Genomic DNA, 26,575 nt, shown 5'->3' with positions numbered 1-26,575 from the left:
ACTTACAGAGGGAAAAAAAACCTTCCTAAAGCTGCTTCCCATTCATTATCAGTGCTCTTCCAACTAATCAGACAGAACAAGCTGTATTAACACAGAGCAATGGTGGTTTACCCCAGATCTGTTGTGAATAGTGCAAAGCACTATTCAGGTACCACTCCAGGCAGCTGAACTTGGGTCTCTTTGGTATCAGTGCTTGGGAAAATGCATGACCTTGTATATATATATATGTGTGTGTGTGTGTGTGTGTGTGTGTATGTACATATATATATATATATATATGGCCACCAGATCACTCTATGCCAGGCATCATAGGCACGTCACCACTCTCCCATTGCTTAGTTTCCTCTGTTGCCTGATTGGAAGTTGAAGTTACTTTCTCCTGCTTAGAAATTCTCCAGCACTGAGACATGCCACATAGTTCACCTCTACAGATTCCTGCTACCCTAGACTGGAGCTTTCAAGCAAAAGTGAATTGGTAGAGCTAGGGAAATATATTTTTAGTAAATATATTATAGATCATCAAATATATACTTGATAAGAAGTAGCTTACCACACTGGAACTGGGCATCACTTCCTGGTATGACTTCTTGCCCAGGGAGGTTGTGAATGCTCCATCCCTGGCAGTGTTCAAGTCCAGGCTGGACAGAGCCTTAGGTGACATGGTTTAGTGTGAGATGTCCCTGCCCATGGCAGGGGGCTTGGAACTAGATGATCTTAAGGTCCTTTCCAACCCTAACTATTCTATGATTCTATGACAGTATCAAACCAAAACAGAATTTCCCATGTGCCAAAAGTTAACCCAGCAATTCCGTGGTTAAGGTAACCTTACGAGATTATACATATACAAGTTTCCTGTGTAAAGATCTGCAAAGGTAAAGCAGAGTCAGGATCTTCATCCCTCAAAAAAAAGATGTCAAATGCCACAGGTGAAATGTAAGAGTTTAAAAGTCACTTCCAGGATTACCCTACCCTGGCAGGAATTCCTAAAGGCTGCACAGGTATGCGAAGAGATCCTTCTGTAACTGCAAGTCAGTTTAGTGGATTTATACATACTTTTCAGCTTAAGAGAATTCTGCTCACTGCTTGAAGTATGGGGGAACAAAACAAGAAGGGTATGGAAAATTATTTACAATCTCTGTACTTGCTGGTTGCAGAACTTCATGAATGTCCTGGGTTCAGCAGTAGCAGTCATTTTTCCCCTTCTTGGTAGCTGGTGCAGTGCAATGTTTTGACTTTCAGCTCGGGAACAGAGCTGATAACAAGCGATGTTTTGGTTTGGCCAAGGACTTTGTGGGCCTCATGCTCTGCCAGGGAGGAGGGGAAGCCAGGAGGAAGCAGAGACAGGACACCTGACCCAAACTGACCAAAGAGGTATTCCATACCACAGCACGTCATGCCCAGGATGTAACTGGGAGTTAGCCGGAAGGGCTGGGAGACTGCAGGGTTGGAGGAGGTATCGGTCAGAGCTTGGTCGGGCTGGGGGGGCGAGTTATCGGTTGGCTGGTGGTGAGATGATGTATTCTCTTCCCTTGTTATTTCCTTTATCATTATTATCATTGGTGGTAGCAGTAGTGATTTGTGTTATACCTTAGTTACTAAACTGTTCTTATCTCAACCCGTGGGAGTTGCATTCTTTTTGATTCTCCTCTCCGTCCCTCCGAGAGCAGGGGGAGGGCAAGAAAAGGGGGGGAAGTGAGCGAACGAGTTACCTGACTGGGTTTAAACCACGACGGTTCTTTTTGGCGCCCAAAGTGGGGCACGAAGGGTTGAGATAACGACAGATTTGACTGGATTAATAGTCACTCGTCACAATGCTGATTTATTGGCTCTCAGAGTTCTTTCTCTTGATCTCACAGCTTCAGAATGTTGTAACTTACGTAGAGCCGGTATTTGCTGTGATAGTGTTTATCAAGTATGGGGCCTGGGCTAAGGTTCTTGTCTCACTGTGCTTTATGGCAATGGCTTGTAATACGGGCGGGCTCCAGCAGCACGGCGGGACGGACGTGGCCGTGGACTTGCACCTGGCCGTCCGGCTGCTCTTCACCGTCCTGGCCCTCGCCCTACTCTCCATCTTCGTGAGGCTGCGGGGAGCCGAGGGGGAGCGGCCCCGGGAGCCGGCGGCAGCCGAACCGGCCCGGGAGAGCGGCCCCGGGGACCGAGCGGCGGCGGGAGCGGGGCCGGAGGCCGCGAGGGGACGGCTGCCGGTGGAGGAGGTCGGAGCGGTCGAGGAGAGGAAGGAGGCGGCTGCAGAGCAGCGGGAGAAGGCGGCGGAGGAGCCGAGCCCCGCGGAGGAGCCGAGCCCCGCGGAAGAGCCGAGCCCCAGGAGGATGCAGGAGACCACGCAGCATTTCCCAGCAAGGCAGAGGAGGAAGAGCTGGACTCAGGAAAAGAGAAGCTGGCGGTGGGAGAGCCGGCAAGCACAGCAGCTACACCAGCCCCAGTGACAAGTACAGCAGCTACACCAGCCCCAGTGACAAGTACAGCAGCATCGTTTGAGAGTTCTGGAGGTTTTGAATGGCCTTTGGGTGTCCTTGGGACCTGCCTGCTGATTGTGATGGGGATCAGCATGTTGGCACACACACAGAGTGTGTGCTACCCACAACCATTTTGTCTGATCTCAAAAGTTAAGCAGAGTCAGGTTTGGGTCTTGTCTGGGGTTAGACAAGGATATAGGGGGACCAAAAGGTTTTCTCCAAGGCTGGACAGTCATGAGTGGCAGGGTGTGTGGGACAGTATGGGCAAGTATCTAGTCCACTGGGCCCCTCCAGTGCTTTGGAAGCATTGGAGATGGAAGGCAGCTGTATGGAGTCCCCAGCAACAAGCTGCAGAAACTGCTGAAGGGGACAGTGAATTATTTTGAGCCTGGTGGGCCCATGGCACTTCAGGCCATCAGAGCAGAGATGCAACACAGAGATGGACTCATGATCGAGGGGTGGACTTAGCAATGGACACTATTGCCCAGGTTATTCACGAGTGTGAACACTGCACACAGTCTCTCCTGCTCTGGAAGACTGTTACAAGAGATGGAGCCTGACATCATGGACCAGATGGACACAGCAGCTTTATAGGGACTGGTCCATGCACTAAGTTAAGAGTGCACCGAGATAAGAGTGATGTTATATTGAAAATGTGGGATCTGAGCATGACGTGAATGGTATGGAATAAGGGGTGGATAATGTCCTGGGTTCAGCAGTAGCAGTCATTTTTCCCCTTCTTGGTAGCTGGTGCAGTGCAATGTTTTGACTTTCAGCTCGGGAACAGAGCTGATAACAAGCGATGTTTTGGTTTGGCCAAGGACTTTGTGGGCCTCATGCTCTGCCAGGGAGGAGGGGAAGCCAGGAGGAAGCAGAGACAGGACACCTGACCCAAACTGACCAAAGAGGTATTCCATACCACAGCACGTCATGCCCAGGATGTAACTGGGAGTTAGCCGGAAGGGCTGGGAGACTGCAGGGTTGGAGGAGGTATCGGTCAGAGCTTGGTCGGGCTGGGGGGGCGAGTTATCGGTTGGCTGGTGGTGAGATGATGTATTCTCTTCCCTTGTTATTTCCTTTATCATTATTATCATTGGTGGTAGCAGTAGTGATTTGTGTTATACCTTAGTTACTAAACTGTTCTTATCTCAACCCGTGGGAGTTGCATTCTTTTTGATTCTCCTCTCCGTCCCTCCGAGAGCAGGGGGAGGGCAAGAAAAGGGGGGGAAGTGAGCGAACGAGTTACCTGACTGGGTTTAAACCACGACAATGAAGTAGCAGCTTCACCATCTGACTGAGACTATCACATTCATATTGAGCTGCATCTAGTAGAAGACGTCCCTCGACACACACACACAGTTTTAGTTAAGATGCTTCAGCAAGTTCTCCTGTTACTAGGAAAAAACAATACTGTAAGGAGAGTTGTCATCTTTATTTTAAAATCGTGTAGCAATTGATTTATTTTCATTCTATTAACACCAATTTTGACAAGTTTTGTGTGCCATTTCATGTAACGGAAAGTTCATAGCAGAAGTCCTATAGCAGACAGCTCAGAAGGGTGGTAGGTAAAGGCTTGCAGGCCCACTATCATTTTTTAAACCACCTTCATACAATCAAATCAAGAAAATTGTATATAACCAGATACACACATGAAAATTACGCAGGCCAAATTATACTTTCGTACAAAAAGCAGTTCCACAACATTGATTAAATTACTGGATCAGTACCTTTTGAAGTTACTGAAATACACAATAACTAGATTATTGAAGATTAGAGGTGATGTTTTTATTTGAAGGATGGGATTTGGGAGAAGGAAGGAGTTAAAAATAGCAAAATAATGGTCATCATGAAATAGCCATCCCTGCAAATAAACTACCAAACATGTTTTCTTTTTTAATTCATTACTAATGTATTTACAGAAGTGTCTCTGAATATCAGTCAGTTGCCATAGAAATATGGAGACTAACCAGATAAACAAAAACAATACCTGAAATTAAACTGAATTTGAATGGACATGCAGTTTGCTTCCATCACTTGCATTTTATCAGGCATCTGTATGCTGTGCAATATATTTCATTCAACACATCACTGAAACCCGTAGAAAGAAAGAAGTTGTTACAGTTAGCATCTTTATGTAAAATTACACACTCCACAAAAAGCAATTGACACAGGGCTTACATAGAACATTGGGTGGTATTTTGCATTGTGATGACTTGGAAATATAATTCACTGCACAATACTGACAGAGTATTTACAGAAAACAACAGAGCAATCATTAGTCTTATAAATAAGGTGACCAAATATCCTGGGCCTCTTACAAAGACATGCAGTCCCCTTCATGATGAAGACAAGTCAGTATTTTGCACTAATGAGCCTTCTCCTTTCCCTTTCCGTATTCTGAAAACAAAAGATATCACACACAACCAAAAGCAGTCAAACAACAACAAAACCTCCTTCTTGTTATCAAATTTAAAATCTCAAGCTTACCTCATCCTTTCAGTATTGTCTCATTTTAATCCTGTTTCTATTGCTTTACTTTAGCAGGTTTCCCCATTCCCTGATGCAGTGCCGGTCCTCACCTTAGCAAGAGCAGGGAGGGCTCAGGAGAGCTGAACTGCAAAGAGGCATTGTTCTAGCAGTCAGGAAAACAAAACACAGCTTGCAGGCAAAAGGAAAAGGAAGTTGAAGACCCTACTTGTGTTTAGAAGGGTTGTGAGACAATGGACATTTTGGTCGCCTTAGTTAGAAGTCTCTTGTAACCTGCATGCATGTACCTTTGTTTTAATGTGTAAAAGTGTTGAATCTCACAACCACACACAGTTCTATTCAAACACCAAACTGGTAAACAGTGTTATGAAGAGCAATCATAGGGATGAAATAACTTTCTCTCCCAGAGGTCACAAAACAAGATATTCCTAGAAGTCTTTTTTCCAGATCTGTACAAGTCCCTGTCTTTGTAGCCAGCAGTAATCCTAGAGGTGTGACCAGCTCAAGCAGTTACCCTTTACATGTTGCATATGCGGTTGCCATTAAAGTTGACCTTCACCAATGGTTACCGTACATGGCTCTGGGTACCACAATTATTGGCAAATCACTTTAATGGTGACCACAATGTTACAAGTTAACTCCAACTACACACACATCAGAAAGGATTATTACAGAGACAATACTTTACACTCCTATACCTGCAGCATTCAGTTTGGTTTGTTCTGTTGTTGTTTTCTACAGGGCGGTGGTCTCCCATGACGCATAATGTGTTTTTCCAAACTATCTAGGATGGCAATAGCAATCCTTTGGACGTGTGGATCAGTCTGGACGTTTTCCTTGATGTTGTATAAATGCTGTAAACCACCTTCTTCAATTAACATGCTGCAGTATCTGGCAGCTGTAATAAGATTTAAAAAAAGGGAATTAAAAACCATTATCTAGGGTAAATGTAGCAGATACTGGAAACAGTGATTCAAATCCACTTTCATCTCCTAGACAAGGCAGCATTTAGGACACTCAGTAAAGTGTCTGCAGAAGTGCATTTGTACTTTACCAAGTGACAAGAGAACAACAGAGGTCTTTGGACAGGACTCCAGTCGTAATCAGGTGTGTTTCCATGTCTGTCTTAGTCGACTGAAAAGTGCCCTGTAATATGCATAGTATTTCCTCTCTCCATCCGCCTCCTCTACAGGTATTTTAAGTGCATATATATGTATTTTAAAATACTACAGTATCTATGAGTATCCAGGTAAAAATATCACCTTCACCCAAAACACTGGTACAAGTTACCAGAAAATGGTTTCAGATACATCACATCAGTTAAACAGGCTTGTGTGAGCAAGTAGGACCTGGTTCCTCCAAAACCAGTTTGCCAAACACTACCGATGGTGCCCTTCAACTAGTTAGAAGCTGCTATGAATGGCTTTTCAGGGATACAATACTACTTTTTTCCACTTTCATTATTGATTGTATGAAGCTGAAAGCATGCCTACATCAGCTCCAGTGTTATGTGCAAGGACCAGGTATAAAAAGACCTATATGTCTAATGTAACATGCAAGTTCAGAAGTTGTTGCATAAACATCAGGAGGACTGTAGTGCAATCCACAGAGCGTTACCTCAGATGTGCCCTATTTCACCATTCATCGCGGTGAAGCAACACTAAATGTTCACATTAAGTGTTCCACTGGGGATCACAGCTACTGCAGTGCTACTAGTATTCTTGTTAAGTTAGCTCATATCATACAGAGAAACAGCAAAAGGAGAAAAAATAAACAAGAAAAATCAATCCCATTAATTCCAGACTACTTTTCACCTTCAGCTAAAAAGAGGAACTCAAAAGAGAATGCATCTCCTCTCCAGGACAAAAAATTTTTCTTGGTGCCAAACGTCAAATAAATATATTTCAGAATTAAATATATTTCCCCCCAGTAGTTTATTACATTTGGTTTCTCTGCAACTTTGTCCAGAAGCTCCTGGCACCAACTACCATCAGACTTCCCAAATACCATCCTGAGCTCAAATCAGGAGTTCACAGAGTACTTCCAGCCTCTCCATTCTACACAGCAGTTACTACCAACACAAAACTCTGTGGCATGTTGAAAGCTCAGAGGTTACAACACCACAAAATAGGTGCTAAAAATAAATAGAGAACATATATGAGGCCCAAAGAGAAATTACAGGATCTTCATCAAAAACTGTTATCCATGGTCTGACCAGTACAAAAGCCTTGTCAGAACAATCCTACTTCAACATGGCAAAAGTCCTCACAGTACTTTGCACTTAGGTGCAATTATATAACATGCAATGTTTTTGTTTGATCCCAAATAAATGTCTTCTCATTGTAAAAATAATGGTTTATGGGACAGGGATAAACAAGCATAAATGTACTGCTCTCAGGAAGATTAAAACAGCAGGCACAGAAAATACTTCTAATATTTCAGAGGAAAGCTGCTTTCCAGCTGGTAGAAGTTCACGACAATACACACGTTCATATCATACCCACTTAATGTCAAAAACAAAAAGGGCATGAAAAGCCAGGAAGGTTTGTTCATTCCTACATTTAGGTAGTGTTCAGGGGGTTTATTTCCTTCCCCAACATTTGGGGATTTCATCACACGCCCCCAAATCATTTTACAAACAAGACATTGGTGTTCTCATTGTGCAAATAGGAAAGACAAATCAAGAAACTGAGTTTCATGTAATAGCAGATTATCGCAAAATGGTGATTAGCAATGAGGATTACCTAAAACTTGTGCTCTCATAGTAAAGACATCACTAACTGCTACAATCATTGCTGTTAAAAGGAATTTGTTGCCCATTATTAATATTTACATTTCTGAGCAAAAACACTTTGCAAGCCAAAAACTTAGTTAATCTTAACACACATCCACAGTTTGGAATGAACACTGTGCATTTAACAGTAAAATTCCAGTAAATAAAAAGGATATAAAGAAATTCTATTACTTTCCTCCCCTGCCCCATTTAGCCAAGGCCTAAATGTAGTCTTTTCCAGAGGATTAGGAGTGAATACCCTAGGAATTCTCATTTTTCCCCATTTAAGGCTAGTGAATAATATACTAATACAAATTTTAAGGGTGACAGTATCTTAATACATACGATTTTTGCTGCAGACGTGCTGCATGGCCCACACTGCCCATAACTGGACACCAGGTGTCATGAAACAGCCAAGTAGTGGAAAAAATGGATTAAAAGACCTGTAAGAAAAGGAGAACAGCAATTTACTTTACTACTCGGTGTTACTGCTTCAGAGGCCACACGTTGTCTATGCATTCAGCTACAGGTTTAACTAGGAGAGACAGTTGGTAAACTAGTTTTAGATGCAGCAGGCAAGCCTTTTAATGTTTAAGGCAATTACTAGTTAAAATCATATACAGTGAGTATATGCTATGCTTTACCATAGCATTTGGATGCCTCCTGCTCCTTAAAACCAGAAGTAAAGCCAGTGGAAATTATAAAGACTAGATGGGCAGTAATTATCTAATTGTACTTGCTGGCCTCAAGGTTCTTTATCTAGGACAGACAGTGCTAACCTAGAGCTCACCAGCACAGCCTTACTGGTTAGTCTTTGTGTCTGACTCTTTTAGGCATGCAGCTGAGTATCTTCACTAGGAATGTAGCAGAATAACATTACATCTGTCTTTTACAGGAGTCCTTCACTTTCTTTGGTCACAAAGGGAACATTAACACACTGTGTATTTTAAGCCAATAGGAGTTTTTCCACTGGACAAAACCCATGTCTGGACAGCAGTTCACTCTGCTTTGGGAAAAAGTTTTAAATCTGCTTCACTTTATTTTCCAAACTCTAAATGAAGACAATAGTTACCTGTAAGCCACCATCTCACACTCTGGGGTTGGCCAATTCAAGATTGCAGAATGCTGCAAAACACAGAACCAAGAACACTCATTGTTAAATACAAACACTGAAAAAAACATAAAAGAGTATGATAAAATTCACCATCATTTCTGTACCAGCTGTTCAAGGAGAGATGTCCTCTGGCTCCGGCTTAATGTCCAAGCCTGCTCTCCTCGAGATATCAAATGAGCAATAATCCCTGCTGCAAAGTAGCTAACTTCCACCTCCACGCTGTGCAATAATTTACTGATGTGGTCTATAAAGTCCTTCCACATTAATTCAGAATGGAGTTCTTTAACTTCAGCTATGTTATTCTGGAAGGGGGAAAAGAGAAAATATCAACAGAAAGAATATGATACGAGTGAGGTAAATACTTAAGATGAATGACATTGTGTAAGTAAACACCAGGGTGAGATCTTGATACATCCAGGTGACCACCAGATGCCAAAATACTAATCTTGCTTTTGAACACTTTTACAGCCTAGTGTAGGAATTTACCTCCAACCAAAGAGGTTTTCCTCATTAGTAATTAGGTCATTAGCATGCAGATTACACTAAACTAAAGGCTAGTTTTAACATTCTCAAACACAACTTCAGCAGTGCACAATTCTGAATTCCACTGATTTTCAACCTACTCTGTGCATTTGGACTCATCTGAAGCTTCACTCTCTGTCCTTTCTTAAAAGCTCTTTTTGTTTACTGTAACCATCAATGTCAACATAACTATTGTTATTGGAGAACTGGTATAACAATCAAAACCAAATGTCAATTGTGATTAACGGGCACTATAAAGATTAAAGAACAACATAAAAATACTAGGCAAGTTTCCTTTTTCATCTCACCAGAAGTCCAAGAACTTTCTGTTGGATGGATGATTCTGATGGGAAAGACTGTGGAAAAAAGAAACAAACTATAGGTAACCATTTATGTTTACTATTGAAACATGTTAACTATAGACCTATGTTGATAACCCACCACCAAAACTGTACTCCTTACCTCTAAGACTCTCATGAAAAGTTCTAGCCCTTGATTTTCAATGAAGTGCCGACATGTTGTTGGTGATTCATCAGTGAGGTTCCAAAGTGCACTCAGTGTGAACTTGAGGGTAGTGTCTACGAGATTCTGATTTGTTTTCTGTTTAACTATTTGCAGAAGTTGCTGAGAAAAGAACCAAACAAAAAACCCAGTTGTGATTGCATACAAAAAAATGTATTAGCTCCTCTGCTTCTTTCTGCACCGACTGGGGTAATGCATAGCAAAGATCTACATGTTTAGGGTCAAACCATACAAAACCAAAACAGCTATTAAACTTTTTACCTCTCCTTTGAACGTGGTTGCCTGCTAGATGAATTCCTTTGTTTTCACCATAATTACACACATGGTACTATTAGACATAGCACAAAGCCATCCGCAGAACTTTGGATTCCACATGAACATTGACAGCACTAACCATTTACTTTAAATATTCTCTTTTTGAGCATCTTTTATCTGACAAATTAAGAGATCTCTTGCTATTTTACTTTGTATTACTTGTGTCCAATTTCCCCCCTTCGGTTTCTTTTCATCTATGCCAACACGTCTCATTGCTACTGTCTCTGATACTACCTCAAACAAATTCTCTAGGCTTTTCCTTCTAAAATGCTTTCAAATGAATACAGGCTAATGTGTTCTGAAGAGTTCTATCTCCTTATGCACCTTTAGCAATACTGCTCGCATGAATAGCTGGAGAGGATGGTATTTCTGTCAGGAAAGTATGAGACTTACCCTAACAATGAAGAGCTCTGCGCCAAGCTGAGCTGTTTGCTCTGTTGAAAGCTGTAAACAAATAAAACCATATCAACAATTTCTTCAAGATTTTAGAAATATTACCCTATAATCACAAGTTTGTATTTTGTACCTTTGCAGCAAGAATGGAAATTATGGCTACAGCCATCCTTTGCATGTTTTGATCTTCATGATTACACAGCCACTGCATAACAAGTTTGGCTGCTTCAAACCTGGAAGTTAAGAATAATGTTAGTTTTCAGAAGCCTCATTAGTCTCAGTAAAAGAAAAAGGTACAGAGACAACGCATCAGCTAGAAATGCATACAAGACAAAAGAAACTGGAAGTATTATGCCTTGTACCAAAGCAAAGTAGACGTACACCGTGAAATTACAGGTACAGCACGAGCCTCAGACAGCTCCCAGTTGTCTTTGGGTCTCTTCTAATTATACATCAAAGTATACAGGAATTACTTCCAAAGAAGGAGGAAAAATCTGGCACAATCTTCTGAAGCATCAGACCAACACACTTCAAAGCATTTAGGCAATACGTTTAAGTAGAAAAATCTCTACAAAAAGCAATCCCATAGTTCCTCAGAGAAATCCTGACCTGTATTACACACAATTAGTGATAGACCCATCCAGGTGAAGTAAAAAATACCTGTATACCAAAGGAGTTTCAGACCTATAATCAATTGTGAATTACAGGCCCAAAACAATATACGCCAGACAAATCCAGCACACTGGAATGATTTAAACTGAGCAAAATTGAGACCAGAAACAAACCTTCCCAAAGAACAATAACAAAGCAAGAATATTCCGCAATGCTACAACCCGCATAAAACTTGCCTGTTAAATGGAACATCCTGAAGGATTCTGTCACTGCATAGTGAAAGAAGGCAATTCTTTTGTAGCTGTGAGGAAAAAGAATTACTTCATCAGATACATACATACATATTTCAGAGTATTTTCTTGCTATGAATCATTACATGTATTTCCATGAGGTCATGAGCTGTGGAGAATCCTTTTAAGATCCAAAAGAGACAGGGAATCTTACAGAAGATAACAAAAACGTTGTCTGTTACCTGTTGATGGTTTGGGAAGTGTTCCATGGCTTTCAGGAGCAAGTGAGTGACATCAGCCAGAAGTCGCACAGGCATACCTGCTGCTAAATCCTGCTTGGTTAGGTTAAAGACACAAGCACTTGCTGCTAACTGCACAGGCAAGTTGAGGGGGTGATTTCTCATTCCAATAACCACAAGCTGAAATGCAAGAGTTTTGCCCACGTTAGTTCCTTGACATTTGCGCACATACCCCAAGAGCGATCCACTGTTAATTGAGGCCACAATGACTCACAGCACCCAGTTTCTGCCTCTTCTCCCTTTCACTTAAGGGAAAAATCCATCTGGTGTGATTTTAGATCCGGGAGGAACACTTCCTTCTGCTAAGTGATGCAAAGCTGACAACTTCTATTTCTCCCAAGTCCTTTTGCACAGGTTATGGCAGCCTGTCAAAAGAGAGGCTGCACGGAATGCAAGAGATTCCTAGAAAGATCCAGGGTTTGCTGTACACACACTGGGATAAAAACAACACCAAACCCTGTCAGAGGTGAATGAGGTAGGACAGTTTCTGCAGTGTAATGGTAATGATGTAGTTGTTTGTTGTTTGGAGACCAGCAATTTCAGATCATATCCTAAGCTGCTAGGTCAGGAGAGGGCTTTTGCAGCTTCTTCCTGAAGCTGAAAACATAATTTCAACTATGTATGCTGATTGGGATCTAACTTAAGAAAGTGTTTTTCATATTGGCTATGGATTGCCAAAGTCTTTTTGATACTGAAGCCAGCAAATTCAAATGAAAGAGAACAGGAAAACAAAAATCATCTGTCCTACTGATGCCTCTTTTATGATCACAGTAAAAATTAAACCATCTCTGGTATTCTACACTTGGAAAGCCAATGCCTAGAAGGGATTTCTAAGGAAATTTCTAGGATTTCCCAAGTAAGAGCACAATATAGAACAGTAATGGTACTTATTCACTTGCTGTCATACTAGATGGTGACAGTTGAAAGAGGTATCACTGAATGCCTCCCTTATTGTTACTGTTTTGTAAGCATCAGCAGAAGTCACTGTTGTACCTGGGGAACAAGACTAGACATGGCTTTGATTTCACCCAGTACAGATATGTTCTAAGGACTGAATTCAGCATCTGAAGAAGACTTCGTATCATCTTCAAAATTACATGGAAAAAAGAATTAGATGCTACTAAATTTAGATACTATACCTTAGTTCAGATTAATTTTACTTAACATAAAACACTACAGGGCATCTTCTACGTCACTGTTTTTTAGATAGTTATTAATTTTTATCCATCATTACAATTTCAATCATAAAAATCACATTCAAAAAAGGTAAAAGCTCATAAAATAGTTTACACCGGGGTTTGAGGGCTGGGCTCAGCTTAAGGAACAATGCATGACAATCACCCAAACGATACCCTTTTACCTTTAAAATTTCAGGCTTCGTTTTTTCCATTACATGTGTCAGGCTGAATAAATGAAAAAGTGCTTCTCTCACAAAGAAAGCCCGTTCACTGTAACGCTTCAGTGCTTCAGAAATCTGCGTTTCATTTGCTTCTCCTGACACCTATGAACAGAGAAATAATCTTTAGTGCCAGATGCGATCATTTTACTTTATATTTGTTCTTAACAAAGTGCAAAGCTGCAGTTTCAAAGGTGGCAATATTTTTAACCAAATACTTCAGTAACCCAATGATTACTTTATCAGGCCATCTTAATCCACAGCTACACAATCTTCAAACATTCCTCATGAAGAATAATCCACATTATAAGCAAAAATTAGGCTCCAGTCGTATCTTTAAGCAGAACTGTATGACACTACTAAGTAAAAGTAGCACTTCATAACTAGAAGTTGCTTTTGATGCACCAAATGCCTAAAAACACTACTTGTAACTGAATGCTCTGGGAAATGCAGCTGATAAACTGCTGAAGATGGTATTTTAGCTGTAATTTTTTGGCTCTGGGTTCTAGTTCTGGCATTAAAAAAAGGTATTTCCATTCCTTGCCTACACCAAGTTTCCTGTAAGCTGTAACAGCAGCTTGCCAGCACCCTATTAAAGAACTAAGTCGTGCTCTCTGCAAAAGAGTTCTTAAAACCAGACTTTAGACACATACGAAAACTGAACAATGAGCTAAATTCAGTGAAGACTGCATTAGAAGCTATGAGCTGTTAACTTATATAAGCTTAAATTCAGAATATTAAATCAGCAACTAGCTGCAAAATTTTCCACTTCCCAATCTGCTGTATTTTCCATTTAAGTCTATTTTATCTACTTGATAACTGTAAGTTGCACTGTTTGTTCCTCAGTCCTACTACTTAATGAATCATTACTGCAAACTCTGGGTTTTGTTAATTCTTAGGGAAGCATGCAGAACTTGTTCTGCTTACTGTGCCACGTAAGGGAAGCAAATGCTCATAGATTAAAGTGTCACATTCTGTGTATCCTGTATTGTATATATGTATTTTTAAACTTGCTAGATCAGGAGTAGAATCATAGAATCATAGAATAGTTAGAGTTGGAAAGGACCTTAAGATCGTCCAGTTCCAACCCCCTGCCATGGGCAGGGACACCTTATGCTAAATCATATCACCCAAGGCTTTGTCCAACCTGGCCTTGAACACTGCCAGGGATGGAGCATTCACAACCTCCCTGGGCAACCCATTCCAGTGCCTCACCACCCTAACAGGAAAGAATTTCCTCCTTATATCCAATCTAAACTTCCCCTGCTTAAGTTTTAACCCATTACCCCTTTTCCTATCACTACAGTCTCTAATGAAGAGTCCCTCTCCAGCATCCCTATAGGCCCCCTTCAGATACTGGAAGGCTGCTATGAGGTCTCCATGCAGCCTTCTCTTCTCCAGGCTGAACAGCCCCAACTTCCTCAGTCTGTCTTCATATGGGAGGTGCTCCAGTCCCCTGATCATCCTCGTGGCCCTTCTCTGGGCTTGTTCCAACAGTTCCATGTCCTTTTTATGTTGAGGACACCAGAACTGCACACAATACTGCAGGTGAGGTCTCACAAGAGCAGAGTAGAGGGGCAGGATCACCTCCTTTGACCTGCTGGTCACGCTCCTTTTGATGCAGCCCAGGATACGGTTGCTTTCTGGGCTGCAAGCACACACTGAAGCCGGCTCATGTTCATTTTCTCATCAACCAACACCCCCAAGTCCTTCTCCGCAGGGCTGCTCTGAATCTCTTCTCTGCCCAACCTGTAGCTGTGCCTGGGATTGCTCCGACCCAGGTGTAGGACCTTGCACTTGGCATGGTTAAACTTCATGAGCTTGGCATCAGCCCAGCTCACAAGCGTGTCAAGGTCCCAAAGTACATTACAGGCTTCAGGAAACTGATACCATGTTGGATTTTGCTTTATGTTCTCTCCTGATTAGAACAAGGCAATCCTATTTACTGACATGTTTTGCAGCCAATTATACACATATGAAGAATTTCTACTTGGGCTGCATGTTCTCAGCAGTAATGTCTGCCTCGTGTTCCATTTTCAAGGATTTTCTATAACCAAATTCCACAGGACCGCTGGAAAGACAGCAATACTTATTTTTGCTGTATGCATTACTGCTATGTCCTGTGTATACTTTAGCAGTACCTTAACTAAGCAACTGAATATTGCTGAATATTTCAGTATAGTTACAAAAAGAAAAACCCCAGTCACTGCCTACAGTCTCTTCTTTACATTCTTGACAGCTATGCCTTAAAAAAGTATTAAAAAATGCAAGCTACACTGCTAACTGCACACTGCTACAAGTCCATCATGATTTTGACACCACCAGAATCTTCTTCCTTCCTGCCTTTTCATAGCACAGTCACTTTAATGAAACACATATTCTAAATAGCAAGGATTACATTTAATTACTTTATCCAAACATGAGGCATAATTGCCTGATGCCATACATCACCACACCAAATGGGAACTTTCCTTCAACAACTGATTTCAACATTCATGCTGAGCGCTATCAGCCATGACAACTCAAGACACGCTGACATTAACAACTGTCAAACATTCCAGGAGAAAAAGATTACACAACTGTGTAGCTGTGTTACCTCACTTACCTATAACAAGAGCATTTTGCATTTTAAAACTGAAGTGCAAACTCAACTTGCATAGCAGACAGACTAACCTATAGAAACACTATGCAAACTCTTCCTCATACCCTCTGCAGTTTCCATCATCCTCATGGCACAGCAGAAACCAAAACTCAGAGTCAAAGATGATTTACCACTGACAGGTCTAAAACATCCCTTTTTCTTCTTTAATTCTGACTCCTTCATAGCAGGAACAGGATAGGCTCATTGTCCAGTAAGTGCATGCATAATCTACAGAACAGGGAACAACGTCTTGTTGTCTGGCACTAAAAGATAAATGCATTTTCAGCAAGCATCATCTCATCCTTTGGGGCTAAGCAATTCAGGATTTGTTCAAGAAAAGGAAGGTTTTTCATCCGAAGTAATTGCTTCTTACATGCTCAGCACCAAAAGACCTTTCAAGATAGGTAGAAGTATTGCAATAGGAAATAGAAGTGGTGATGGAGTACAACAGCAGCTCAGTTATTAAGTTTTATTATATCTGCTGTGTTAATCATGAATTGCTCAAAGCTCATGCAGATTCTACCTCCACCTCTTACATACTGCTACTGTGCTGGAATCAGAGAGTATTATTCCAGCAAATGAATTCAGACTAGACAAGGTTCAGCTCTCTTAGATCTGCTATGTAAATCAAGACCTAGGGCTCACTGAAAAGGCACAGAAAATAGATGTTTCTTACAATACTATTATGTAAATTTAGCATTATCCATGCCAGAATCAAGTAGGAATTTGACATAAAAGTCAGTAGTTACAATTTTAACAGTTAAAAAGATTACAGTTAAAAAATGAATCTAGAGCCTCCTTCTGAAACACCCACGTACATTTGTTACAAATGATTAGCTCTCTTTTTCCTGCACATTGTAATTTTTCAGGAAAATTAATTCCCCCACTTAACCTTTAGGTTTCCTTCTCCCGTTAGGAATTCCGAGTAGCCAGCATCAGTAGCAAGCAATCCTACAAACTGCATTGTGGGTCGCTGCTGAATAAATGCTTCTACAGCTTTATCTGTCACATGTTTTCTTCCAGAAATGTCCAAAGACACAAGGTTAGGCAAGATGTCTTTCTGTTCCAGTAAACGAAGAGCTATGTCTGATGTGAACTGTTTGTCATCTGAAATATCAAGGTGATTCAGGTATTTTAGTTCTCTTATTACATCCAGAATTTGGGTTGTGGTCATTTTCAAGCATTTCAGGTGGTGCATGGTCAAAGACTTGAGTCGGTCTTTGCAGGTAAGAAGTGCTGTTATGTCAGTGACAGAGGTGTTCGATATATCCAAACTTTCTAATCTAGGAAGTGAAGCAACATCTGCCAAGTCCTCATTGTAGAACAGAACATTGGTAATACTCAATGCACGAAGCCCAGACAACTGACTGAAGCACCTCTCATATGGGTCTTCTAAAGAAAGAGTTAGTGAGTTCAGCACTAGGCACTGCAGATTTTGTTGGATCCATTTATTGCTGCCAAGTCCACTTATAATGTCTGTGATTGTTATATCTGCGTTCACCCCAGTAGCATCAAGTTCCACCAGTTTGTGATGGCAGAATGCTTTCCGGAAAGCCACAGCAGAGATTTTTGCCTTTCGGATACAGGCTCGTTTCAAACGCATCTGGTTGCCTCGGAAGATGCCCACGGTTCCATCATTGAGAAGCCCTGTTGGAAAACAGCATTAGTGTTTGGCTCCAGTGGTACAAAATATCACTTCAAGGGTACAAGGTGTTAACAAAGAAAGATAACTGCAAAGTAGTTTCTCTCAGATCTTTATGACACAGGTCCCAAAAGTTTATGTTTCAGATTCCACTTTTAAGACTATGATCTCACCTTCAGTACTTTCTAGGTTTAAGACTAGGCCAGATGAATTAAGATGTAGTACGCACACATTACCTGTTTGGTTCCAAACATGGAATGTGCAATAAATAAAATGTGGATATGATTCCAAAGCACTCAGCCTGCTGCCTGCATTACTGGATTTTCTCACTGAACTAGTTAGAAATGTGCTAAAAACAGGATTTCAACATTTCTGAAAGTTATTCTTCCCTAGTCAACCTCAAAATAGTATCACAGCAATCAATGACCAGCCCTCATCCTGCTTTAACTCAATTGACTAATTCAACATTTGACTGAATTCATAAGTAGAATCAATAAACTAAACTGAGATAATTAAGTTCTATGTATCTCTCATGAAGAAGGTAGGAGTGTTGCTCAGGAACAAGCTGAATGTGAGAAAGAATCCTAAGAACTGATTCAAAGAGGACTAGGAAAGGGTGGGAAGGAGAGAAAGACAGCAATGAAAAAAAGGAAATGCAACAATCTTGTTTGAGATTATCTTTTTGCTCTGTATCAAGAATTCTGCATAAGTAGTCTTTTTTCCTAGCATATTGGCAACAGCCTAACTGAAATAATACTTTTAGTTCCATGCACAGGATTATCCCAAAACATATTGAGGACACCAAGATTCTTACTCATATCTTCTCAACAGAAGGATTACTGCTTTATAAAAAGCCATAGGAGAAGGGGGAGATTGCACAAGCATTCACACAAAAAGAATAGGAAGAACATGTCCTTCTAGTTTCAATCTAGAGGGTTATGTCAACACCCCTGTTTTTTACCTCCCATCTTCAAGCATTCCAAACACAGAAAAGAACTGAAAATGCAATATAGTTGAATCAAAACATAATTTCCACTATAGTTTGGACTTCAGTCACAAGCTAGCGATTTTCTCTGTGACAAAGTCAAATTTGCAGACTGTTCCAAAGAGCAAACCATGTAGGTATTTTTGACAAAGTAGCTGGGGCTTTTGCAGAGACAGCAAAAGTATGGGGTGAAACAACTGGTACCCAGCAGAACAAATCATCATTATTTATTCCACTTAATTTGTTAAAGTATTGCTAAATTACTTCTCTCTCTTTTTTTTTTTTTTTTCCCCACCTTTTCATTTGAGGATCAAGCTAAGCTCTCTGCCTGGTCTACCTCAGCCACATCCCATTGACCTGGCATACCCTTTTTTCATCCCATGGTCTGACACAGTGTTGGGGTGTTTCAGTGTTTGGAACTGCCTGCATCACTACTAGTACTGGTAATAAGTTTCTGGTAATTCATAGAATCACAGAATGGTTTGGGCTGAAAAGGACCTTAAGATCATCTAGTTCCTACCCCACTGCCAAGGGCAGGAACACCTCACACTAGACCACATCACCCAAGGCTTTGCCCAACCTGGCCTTGGAACTGCCAGGGATTTACTGCTTCTTTGGACAATCTGTTCCAGTGCCTCCCCACCCTCTCAGTAAAGAACTTCTTCCTTATATCTAACCTGAACTTTCCCTGTTTCAATTTTAACCCATTGCCCCTTGACCTGTTGCTACAGTCCCTGATGAAGAGTCCCCCTCTGGCATCGCTGTAGGCTCCCTTCAGATACTGGGAGGCTGCTGTGAGGTCTCCACGCAGCCTTCTCTTCTCTAGGATGAACAGCCCCAAATTCAGATTCCTTGAATCTGATTTCTTGGGACTACTCTAAAGATTACTTACCAGAAAGTTCACGTATGTTGAAGATGTAGGTTTTTTGAATTTGCCTTTCTTTAGGAACATTCCTTCTGTTGTATATGACTAGAATAATTTGGGAAAACTAGAATATCAGTTCTTGCACAGTAAGACCCAATCAAATTTGCACCTATAGTATTGGGTGCTTAGCCTGTTTACAGTAATTTTTCTAGTGTCATGTCTCACCTCTTAATAACCAGGATCCTCAGGAAGGGGACTCCTGCCTCTCCTCTAGGGAAATCTATACATTCACTCTTTTTATGCTATGAAGCTTTTATCGACACATTTCCCTTTGTCATGCTTCACGCAAGCAAAGCAGAGGGCAGCCCTCTACTCAAAGATGTGCTGACAGAGAACATGATAGGAAAGTACATAAAATGTAAGACCACCACAAGGTGTTCTTCATAGATATGTACACCACTCTTGAAACTGACTACTTTCCAGCAAATAATTCCACTTCAACAAAAGTGCTAGAAGTGATGAGAAGCTATTTTAATTAAAATCACAAGATCATCTCCAAGCTTAATCACAAGGACACACAGTAAAGAAAATTCAGTTCATTGCTCTGAGAGAGATACTGATATTTGAGTGCTGCTGGAAGTAGCACAATCAAATAGTTGGGGTTTTTTTTTTTCAGCGATTGAAAGAAGATCTATTAAAAGGAGGTTCATTTGAAGGAACATTAAAATCATAAACCCAAGATAAAGGGTTTTCTATTTAGAACCACCTATATGCCAATGCAACATTGAGCTGAAGCTCTGGAAAAACAAAAATAACAAATCTTCTCTTAAAAGATTAAGGAACACAGTTTTAACAGCAGATTCTACTCCAAAATACACCAGAACTTCAGTAGCACACTCCAATAAAACATTTTCACTGATCCCACAAAGAATTGTTTTTACCATGAAATGCCATTGTCTGCAGCAGTCGATCAGCCACTTCTTGAGGAAACATTCCTGGCTCCTGCAAGCACAGTGTTCCATCTTGCCTTTCTGTGCAGAACTTCTCTAGGTTGGCAGTCAGGAAATTCAAACAGATATCAAGTAAAGAATAAGGAGAAGCTTCCTCCTGTCATACGTAAAACACAATGAAACAAAGGAGATTTAGTCAAATCATTCTCTCCACCTACGGATCTTCCATTACTCTATAATGTTGTTTTAGGCAAATCATTATTATTTGATGATAGTCTGATTTTCATTGGAACAGGCAAATACTAGAAAAGGAGACATCCCCCTTAGAGCCTTGGGTCACACAATAAACAACTGGCCAAACTGATGGGCAACTTCTTCCTCCAGTCACCCCAACAAGCACAGCCAGTCTGGTCTGTAATGCTGAGCCCTGCTTGCATCCACAGAGGAAGAAAAGTAATTGCTGATAAGATCATTTGAGTTTATTAAGTCTACTGGGAATTAAGTAAGCAAGACAGACTGAAAGAAGATTTTAAATCAAATTTTACTTCTTGATTTAAACTATTTCTTTAAATCTTTCATTTAAGTCAACTCATATTAGAAGCCTACTACCAACATACATTAAAAATGCAGATGAACTTCATATATTGTTAGGAGCAATTTTTGATACTGAAAAGGGCACTTAGAAGTTTATATTGAAAAAGGAAACTCAAAAAGAGCTATTTTCATTCCAAATTCTGTGCAGCAAAGTAACAAGTATTACAGTACTCATTGTTATCTACTTACAGATACCAACTTCCACCTTTTTATGACAAGTATTTGAAAATCATCTACAGTACAACCCAGGGTACAAAGGACAAGGCAGAATATAAACTTGAACTCTTCTTCCAGAGTTTGAGATTGTACAGTGATACATGAAAACCTCAAAGGTTTTTTATTCCATGTCTAATAATAGTCTACTGTTTTCAGCCACACAGATTAATCAACATAAAGAATGAGTCGCCGCACTGTGAATCATCCCCAGCACTACACAAAAGAAGGGCGAGTGACTGGTACATACTCCCCCAGACAATATTGAAAATAACAGCATCAACTCCTGCCAGATCTCATCTGTAGGAAAAACTGCAGCTTCCCTTTTATACTGACAGTTCTGGATAAGTTCACCTTTCTTTCCTAGCTCATTTAACTTCTCTTTTGTTGCTTTTCTTGCCTCATATGCTCATCACAGAAGTAGAGATACATATGAAAGGTTATATAGAAGAAATATAAAGAAAATGACAAAAATAAGTCTGCCAAAAAAAGGTGCATATATTTGGAGACTGGGAGGGACCACTTCAGGGCAAAGATGGAATGGAACTTATCTTCAATGAATCATACACTGACAGCAATAAGAGACTGCAGTTTAATAGCAGCTGAGGACTTAAGTACAGGTTTGGGAACTAGGAATTCCAAATTATTCAAATACAAGCTCTTTCTGCAGCTTGTGACATGCAAATTCCAACTGCTTTGACTCCATTTTCCTAAGTGCTTAGGTTTGGGGTTTGCTGTTTTTTTAAAAAGCTTGATTATTACATTTTATTGTTGAAGAAACAGAATTTACTTTGTGATGCAACTTGCTTGTACTACCACAAAACAGCAATTTGGCTGCCTCCAATTTTAGGCTGGTATGAAAAGAAAGGGCAGACTTAGGAACTCTGAACATCTTTTGTTTCTTTAGAATGTGCAACAACACCTGAAGTACTCCTAAACAGAAAAAACCTAACCAATTACTTTAAACTAGTACATTTTTTCTTAAAGGGGAAGTTTCTCTTTTTAACTTGAAATTAATGCACACGCTCAGGATTTGTGTGACAGCTGCAGATTCAAACAGAAATCAGAATCCTTACTGAAAGGCATATGAAAACTAGTCCCACTGAGACGAGTCCTCATCTCCCATTAGATCCTGTGCTTCTAATTTGATGCTTAAACATGACAAAACCAGAATCCTGCCTCTCTTCATTCTTTCTGGCTCTGTTCCGCAATTTCTGCCAGGAAAATTAAAACACTTTTAGGTATCAGTGAGCGAACTCCAGTGGGAATTTTTAGCCTTGCAGATAGACCACTAGCATATGACTCAGAACACTATTTTTTCAACCAGTACCTCTAACCAGCCAATCTGTAATTCAGAGAGATCGTTTTAATTCTCCTATGAATTAATCGCTTTAGAAGTCCCTGCAGGACATCTCCATACAGTAAAGGAACAAAATCCACAAGCAGGCATCAGTTACACTTGCAAACACCACAGAGTCATTTTTAACTCCACCTATACCAGCTACAGGGAGATATTTGTGATGTTTCTTCAATTTTGCCAAAAGGCTGAAGAAACACACCTCAGGAAGGCTCCCGAGGTGACCTGGGTAGATAGGTGAAATGTTTTTATCGGTATCTAATAAAACCCCTTGACAAACATCATAAAACCATTTTCTAGACTGCCTGCTACTGAAATAGAACAGCGTGAATGCAGTCTGTAAACCTTTTATGTGAGCTTGCAGCATTCCTTTCCTGAACTTCCCTGTACTTAAAAAGGATACTGCCCAGTTAAAAACCTCATAGTAAACGTGGTCAGTTGTAGTTAAGATCTTAGGTTAGGATTTAAGTGGCTCCTTTCTCGAGTTATGTTTTGAATGACAACTTGAAAAGAAAGCTGGTGCTTGTTTTCAGCTCATTTCACTTTCTGGTTCTAATACCCCGAAAAGACACTGTAAATGTGTGTCAGCCATAGCTCAGGATTATCGTTTTTAATTTAATGAAGATCATCCAGCGATATTTGAGTAGAAATTATTATGTGTATTTGATTTCTTCATAGCCATCTTAATTATCTGGTACTTTCATGTTACCTCATCGTTTCCTTCATTCTATCAAATTAATTCAGTGGCTAGAAAATAAGTATTAAAATAAATTCTCCAAACCACAGAATTCTGCATAACATGATTCAAGTCTGGGCATCCTCATTAGCTAAAATGCGTATTATAAGAGAAACGTGACACATAAACAACTGGCTTATGGAATAGTAAAAAAAAAAGTACAATAATTGCAATTAGATGGGCTTTTTAAGGCTTATTTAAATTAATTCTTTTAAAACAGGTAACTTCGTAATGTGCTTAATATAACCAAGGCAAACAAACAACCAACCAAGTGTCCAGGGAGGTGAAGGGGGAGTAAACTGCATGGCTACTGGCATCTGACAGTAATTCAATACACTACTGGACTGAAATGCAATATCTACTTCAACATGATGTCACCCAGGTCAGCTTATAGCTCACAAACTAGTGCAGTTGGAAAGGTTCTCAAAAAGAACACCATCCTCCACATTTTCTTTTTAAAACTTTGAATCAATTATAAATATTGCTAGAATATATTTAACCTATATTTCAAAATGCAGCTAAAAAGAAGAAAGAGCTTAAGGGGATGCATTAAAGTACCTGGAACAAGTTAGAGGATCTTAAACCAGACATTATGCCTAGATTAACTGGCTGAGTGTGAGTATCAAAACAAAATCCTGTTCCTTTCGGGAAGGATCACCACGCAACTCCCCAATTATGCAACAGTAACTAAAGAAGAGACAGTTTTAACTCATGCTTTCCATCAGTAATTCCAATCTAACTTCACACAGAAATCAAATTCCACTGCTGTGTGGGCCTTTTTCACTATACATATTGTGATCCTACCAACTCCAGACTGAAACATTCAGTTCCTTCTGGCTTTGTGTCTTAAAGACTCACTAAAAGAAATAAAACCTTTTCCACAGGTAATTTTCTGGGGGTGGGAGTCTCCCACCTCAATAAACCAATCTGTTTAGTGGAAAAACAGATACTAATTTCAGCTCCAACAGATCCACTTCTATGATGTAGTCCTCAATATTCATACCCAATCGCAGACTCGGTATGACAACACCCAAGCGTGTAAGCTCAGTGTATACCAGGCCCATCTGCTTTTTTCCCCTCTCTGAAGTCCCAAAGAAGGAGATGGAGGGCAGGAGAAGGGACTTTTCAGACCGTGGCAGTTATTTCTCTCAGAGTCAGCAGGAATATAAGAGATAATTTAGAGCCTTAGTTTTTTGTGTTGGACAGACCATGTTTCTAACTGCTTTCCATGTCTCCACAGCCCCAAAACTTCACCTACATTTTTAAAATGAACATTCTTAAAACCAAGAAATACTAACTCAGCAGTCATCGACATTCTGCTGAGCACTAATAAAGGCAAGCAAAAAAGAAACAGTTCTGTGATTTATGTTACAAAGAAAACTTTATGATTATCGTACTTAAACAGGATGAAACAGATGCAGGCAATTTATTAACTAGACTCGAAGGTTATGCTCAGAACTCAAATTTAACATTAACTATTCTGGCACAAGTGGGAACTACTGGTTGCTAGCGATACAAAGTTGGCAGAGATCATGAAAGGTCTGAAGTCAAGCAGTGTCACGTTAAAACTACATAGTAAGGCCATGTATTTCAAGATCAGTATCAAGAACTTCAGATATGAGTTCATCAATCGGAAATGACTGAAGAACCTGAATGGTTTGCTTAACCACAAGAAAGCAATGTGAGGCTGCCAAAAAAGTCATCAGGAGAAGCATCAAGCCAAAACAAGGACGTACTATGACATTTTTAAGGCACTCTGAGACCTCACAGGGCTATTTATGTTAAGAGATACCTGCACCATTTCAGTTTGAACAACACAACTACTAGAATGCTGGGGGGGATTATTTGGAGTAGGAAACAAAACCGGCTTTCTCAGGCTAGTAGGTTAAAAAGGTGAGAGATATGAATGCCACCTATAAGTACAGCACAGTGAATAAAAACTATAGAAGAAGAAAAGCTACGAAGGACAAGCACAGCAACAAAGGTGCACAGAAACGCCATGAAGCAGAATTTTGGCCATAAATTTACATGTCAGTACACGGCTCCAAAGCATCAAACAATGAAGCTCTGCCCTCAACCACTGAATAGAATAGCAGACGCAAAAGGTACCTATTTTAAAACAGAAAGTTTATTAGGGGACTAAATGAAATTAGGCTTTTACTAACAAAAGGTGAGCCTAGATAACCCAGGAAGTTCCTGCTACTCCTTTAAAAGCAAAATATGCACACTCATCTCGAAGAGAGGAGCAACCAAACCAGCAACCATATGTTCTGCTCCAAGGCCGGCCTTCCATAGAGAAGGGTTGTTTCTCCAGCGCCAGTTTCGGCCAGCTCCATGCTGTACGAGCACGCTGCTACACACCACACCGCTCAGCAAGGCCCACGTACCGTGCATACCACAAAACCCGTGCTCTCGGGGGCACGGCTCTTTCCAGACAGCCCCTCGACAAAGCAAGCCGCAGTGGGAAAGCGCTGTGGGAGGGCTGAAGGGCACCTAGGCTGCCGGGAGGCATGTGCTGGAGGGGGGAGAGGAGAGATGGCTGTCCTGCCCTGTCGTGCCCTCCATGCCGGCCGGATGAGGGGCCCTGACGGCCGGGCTATCCCCCGCTCCTGTGCGGCGGGACCCCGGCCGCAGCCGCCGGTCCTCGCCCCCACAAGGTGCCGTGAGAGGAGCCTGTCGGCGGCAGTGAGGCCGGGTCGACCACGACCCTCGCGGCGCTGAGGCGATGCAGGGGCGCCATGGGCAGTGCTGAACCGCTGCCCCCTCGCATCGCTCCAACCTCCGCTCTGCCGGGGCTAGGTCTCCCCGTTTATATAACCCGTTACACAAGAGCGAGGGCTGCCGGCCCCGCGTGTGCGGGCGGCGAGGATCCGCCGCGGCCCCGCGGGGTCGTTCCCGGTTCTGCCCCTCAGCGCGGGCAGGAGGGGGGACGGGGACGGGGCGGGGGGGGGGAGAGGAGCGCACCCAGGGCCCTCCTCACGCTCGCTGCGGCCAACGGCCTCACCTGCCCCGCGCCCGCCTGACAGAGCGGGGCCCGCGGCGCCGCCATAACGGCCCCTTCACCTCAGCGCCCCGCCGCCGGGCTCTGTCACCCTGAGGCGGGGGGCAGCCTCTCCCTCTGCCCCCCTCCCTGCCTTCACCTGCACGACAGCGAAGCCCACCCATGCCCTCAGCGGCTGCCCGGCCCGCGGCGCTCACTCACCATCGCGGCGCTGGGAGCCGGAGGCGAGAGCCCAGCGAGCCGGGTCCAGGAGCACGGCTCCTTCTTTTTTGCCTTTTCCCCGTTTTTCACCTCCCCCGACCTGGAAGTGAACGTCCCCGAGCCGGCCGGGAGGCAGCGCCGAGCCCGCCTCCCTTAAAGGGGCCGCGCCAGGAACACGCTGCCTGTTACGGGACGTGCAAGACCTTCCCTGCCGCCAGGTTGTTTTCAGCTTGGGGCAAGCTGCACCAGGGCA

At 41.7% G+C, this 26,575-nt stretch overlaps 1 protein-coding gene and 1 long non-coding RNA gene across 3 annotated transcripts; one reads left to right on the top strand and one right to left on the bottom strand.

The window, feature by feature from the left end:
* The first annotated feature begins 747 nt into the window (after positions 1–747).
* On the top strand, positions 748–4,360 carry LOC134165878 (uncharacterized). Its single transcript, XR_009965678.1, has 2 exons — positions 748–1,166; positions 3,750–4,360. It is a non-coding gene; the product is annotated as an uncharacterized LOC134165878 (long non-coding RNA).
* LOC134165877 (protein zyg-11 homolog B) lies at positions 3,888–26,484 on the bottom strand. Of its 2 annotated transcripts, XM_062623055.1 has the most exons (14): positions 26,323–26,482; positions 20,212–20,377; positions 16,671–17,425; positions 13,102–13,242; positions 11,685–11,861; positions 11,449–11,513; positions 10,734–10,833; positions 10,601–10,651; positions 9,833–9,994; positions 9,679–9,726; positions 8,953–9,150; positions 8,807–8,859; positions 8,080–8,177; positions 3,888–5,859 (listed from the first exon to the last, which is right to left on the bottom strand). In XM_062623055.1, exons 1-14 carry the CDS (start codon positions 26,323–26,325, stop codon positions 5,669–5,671), a joined length of 2,208 nt encoding a protein of 735 aa, XP_062479039.1. In that variant the 5' UTR covers positions 26,326–26,482; the 3' UTR covers positions 3,888–5,668. The 2 variants fall into 2 exon arrangements, with proteins under 2 accessions (XP_062479039.1, XP_062479040.1); XM_062623056.1 differs by lacking the exon at positions 8,953–9,150 and having other exon boundaries at positions 26,323–26,484.
* Positions 26,485–26,575: the final 91 nt, after the last annotated feature.

Source organism: Pezoporus occidentalis, unplaced genomic scaffold (genome assembly GCF_034315485.1).
Source record: "Pezoporus occidentalis ecotype Australia unplaced genomic scaffold, CSIRO_AGI_Poc_V1 ctg25, whole genome shotgun sequence".
In the NCBI taxonomy this organism is placed as follows: Eukaryota; Metazoa; Chordata; class Aves; order Psittaciformes; family Psittacidae; genus Pezoporus; species Pezoporus occidentalis.
The sequence above is the reverse complement of the archived record's forward strand: the minus strand, read 5'-3'. Positions and strand labels throughout refer to the sequence as shown.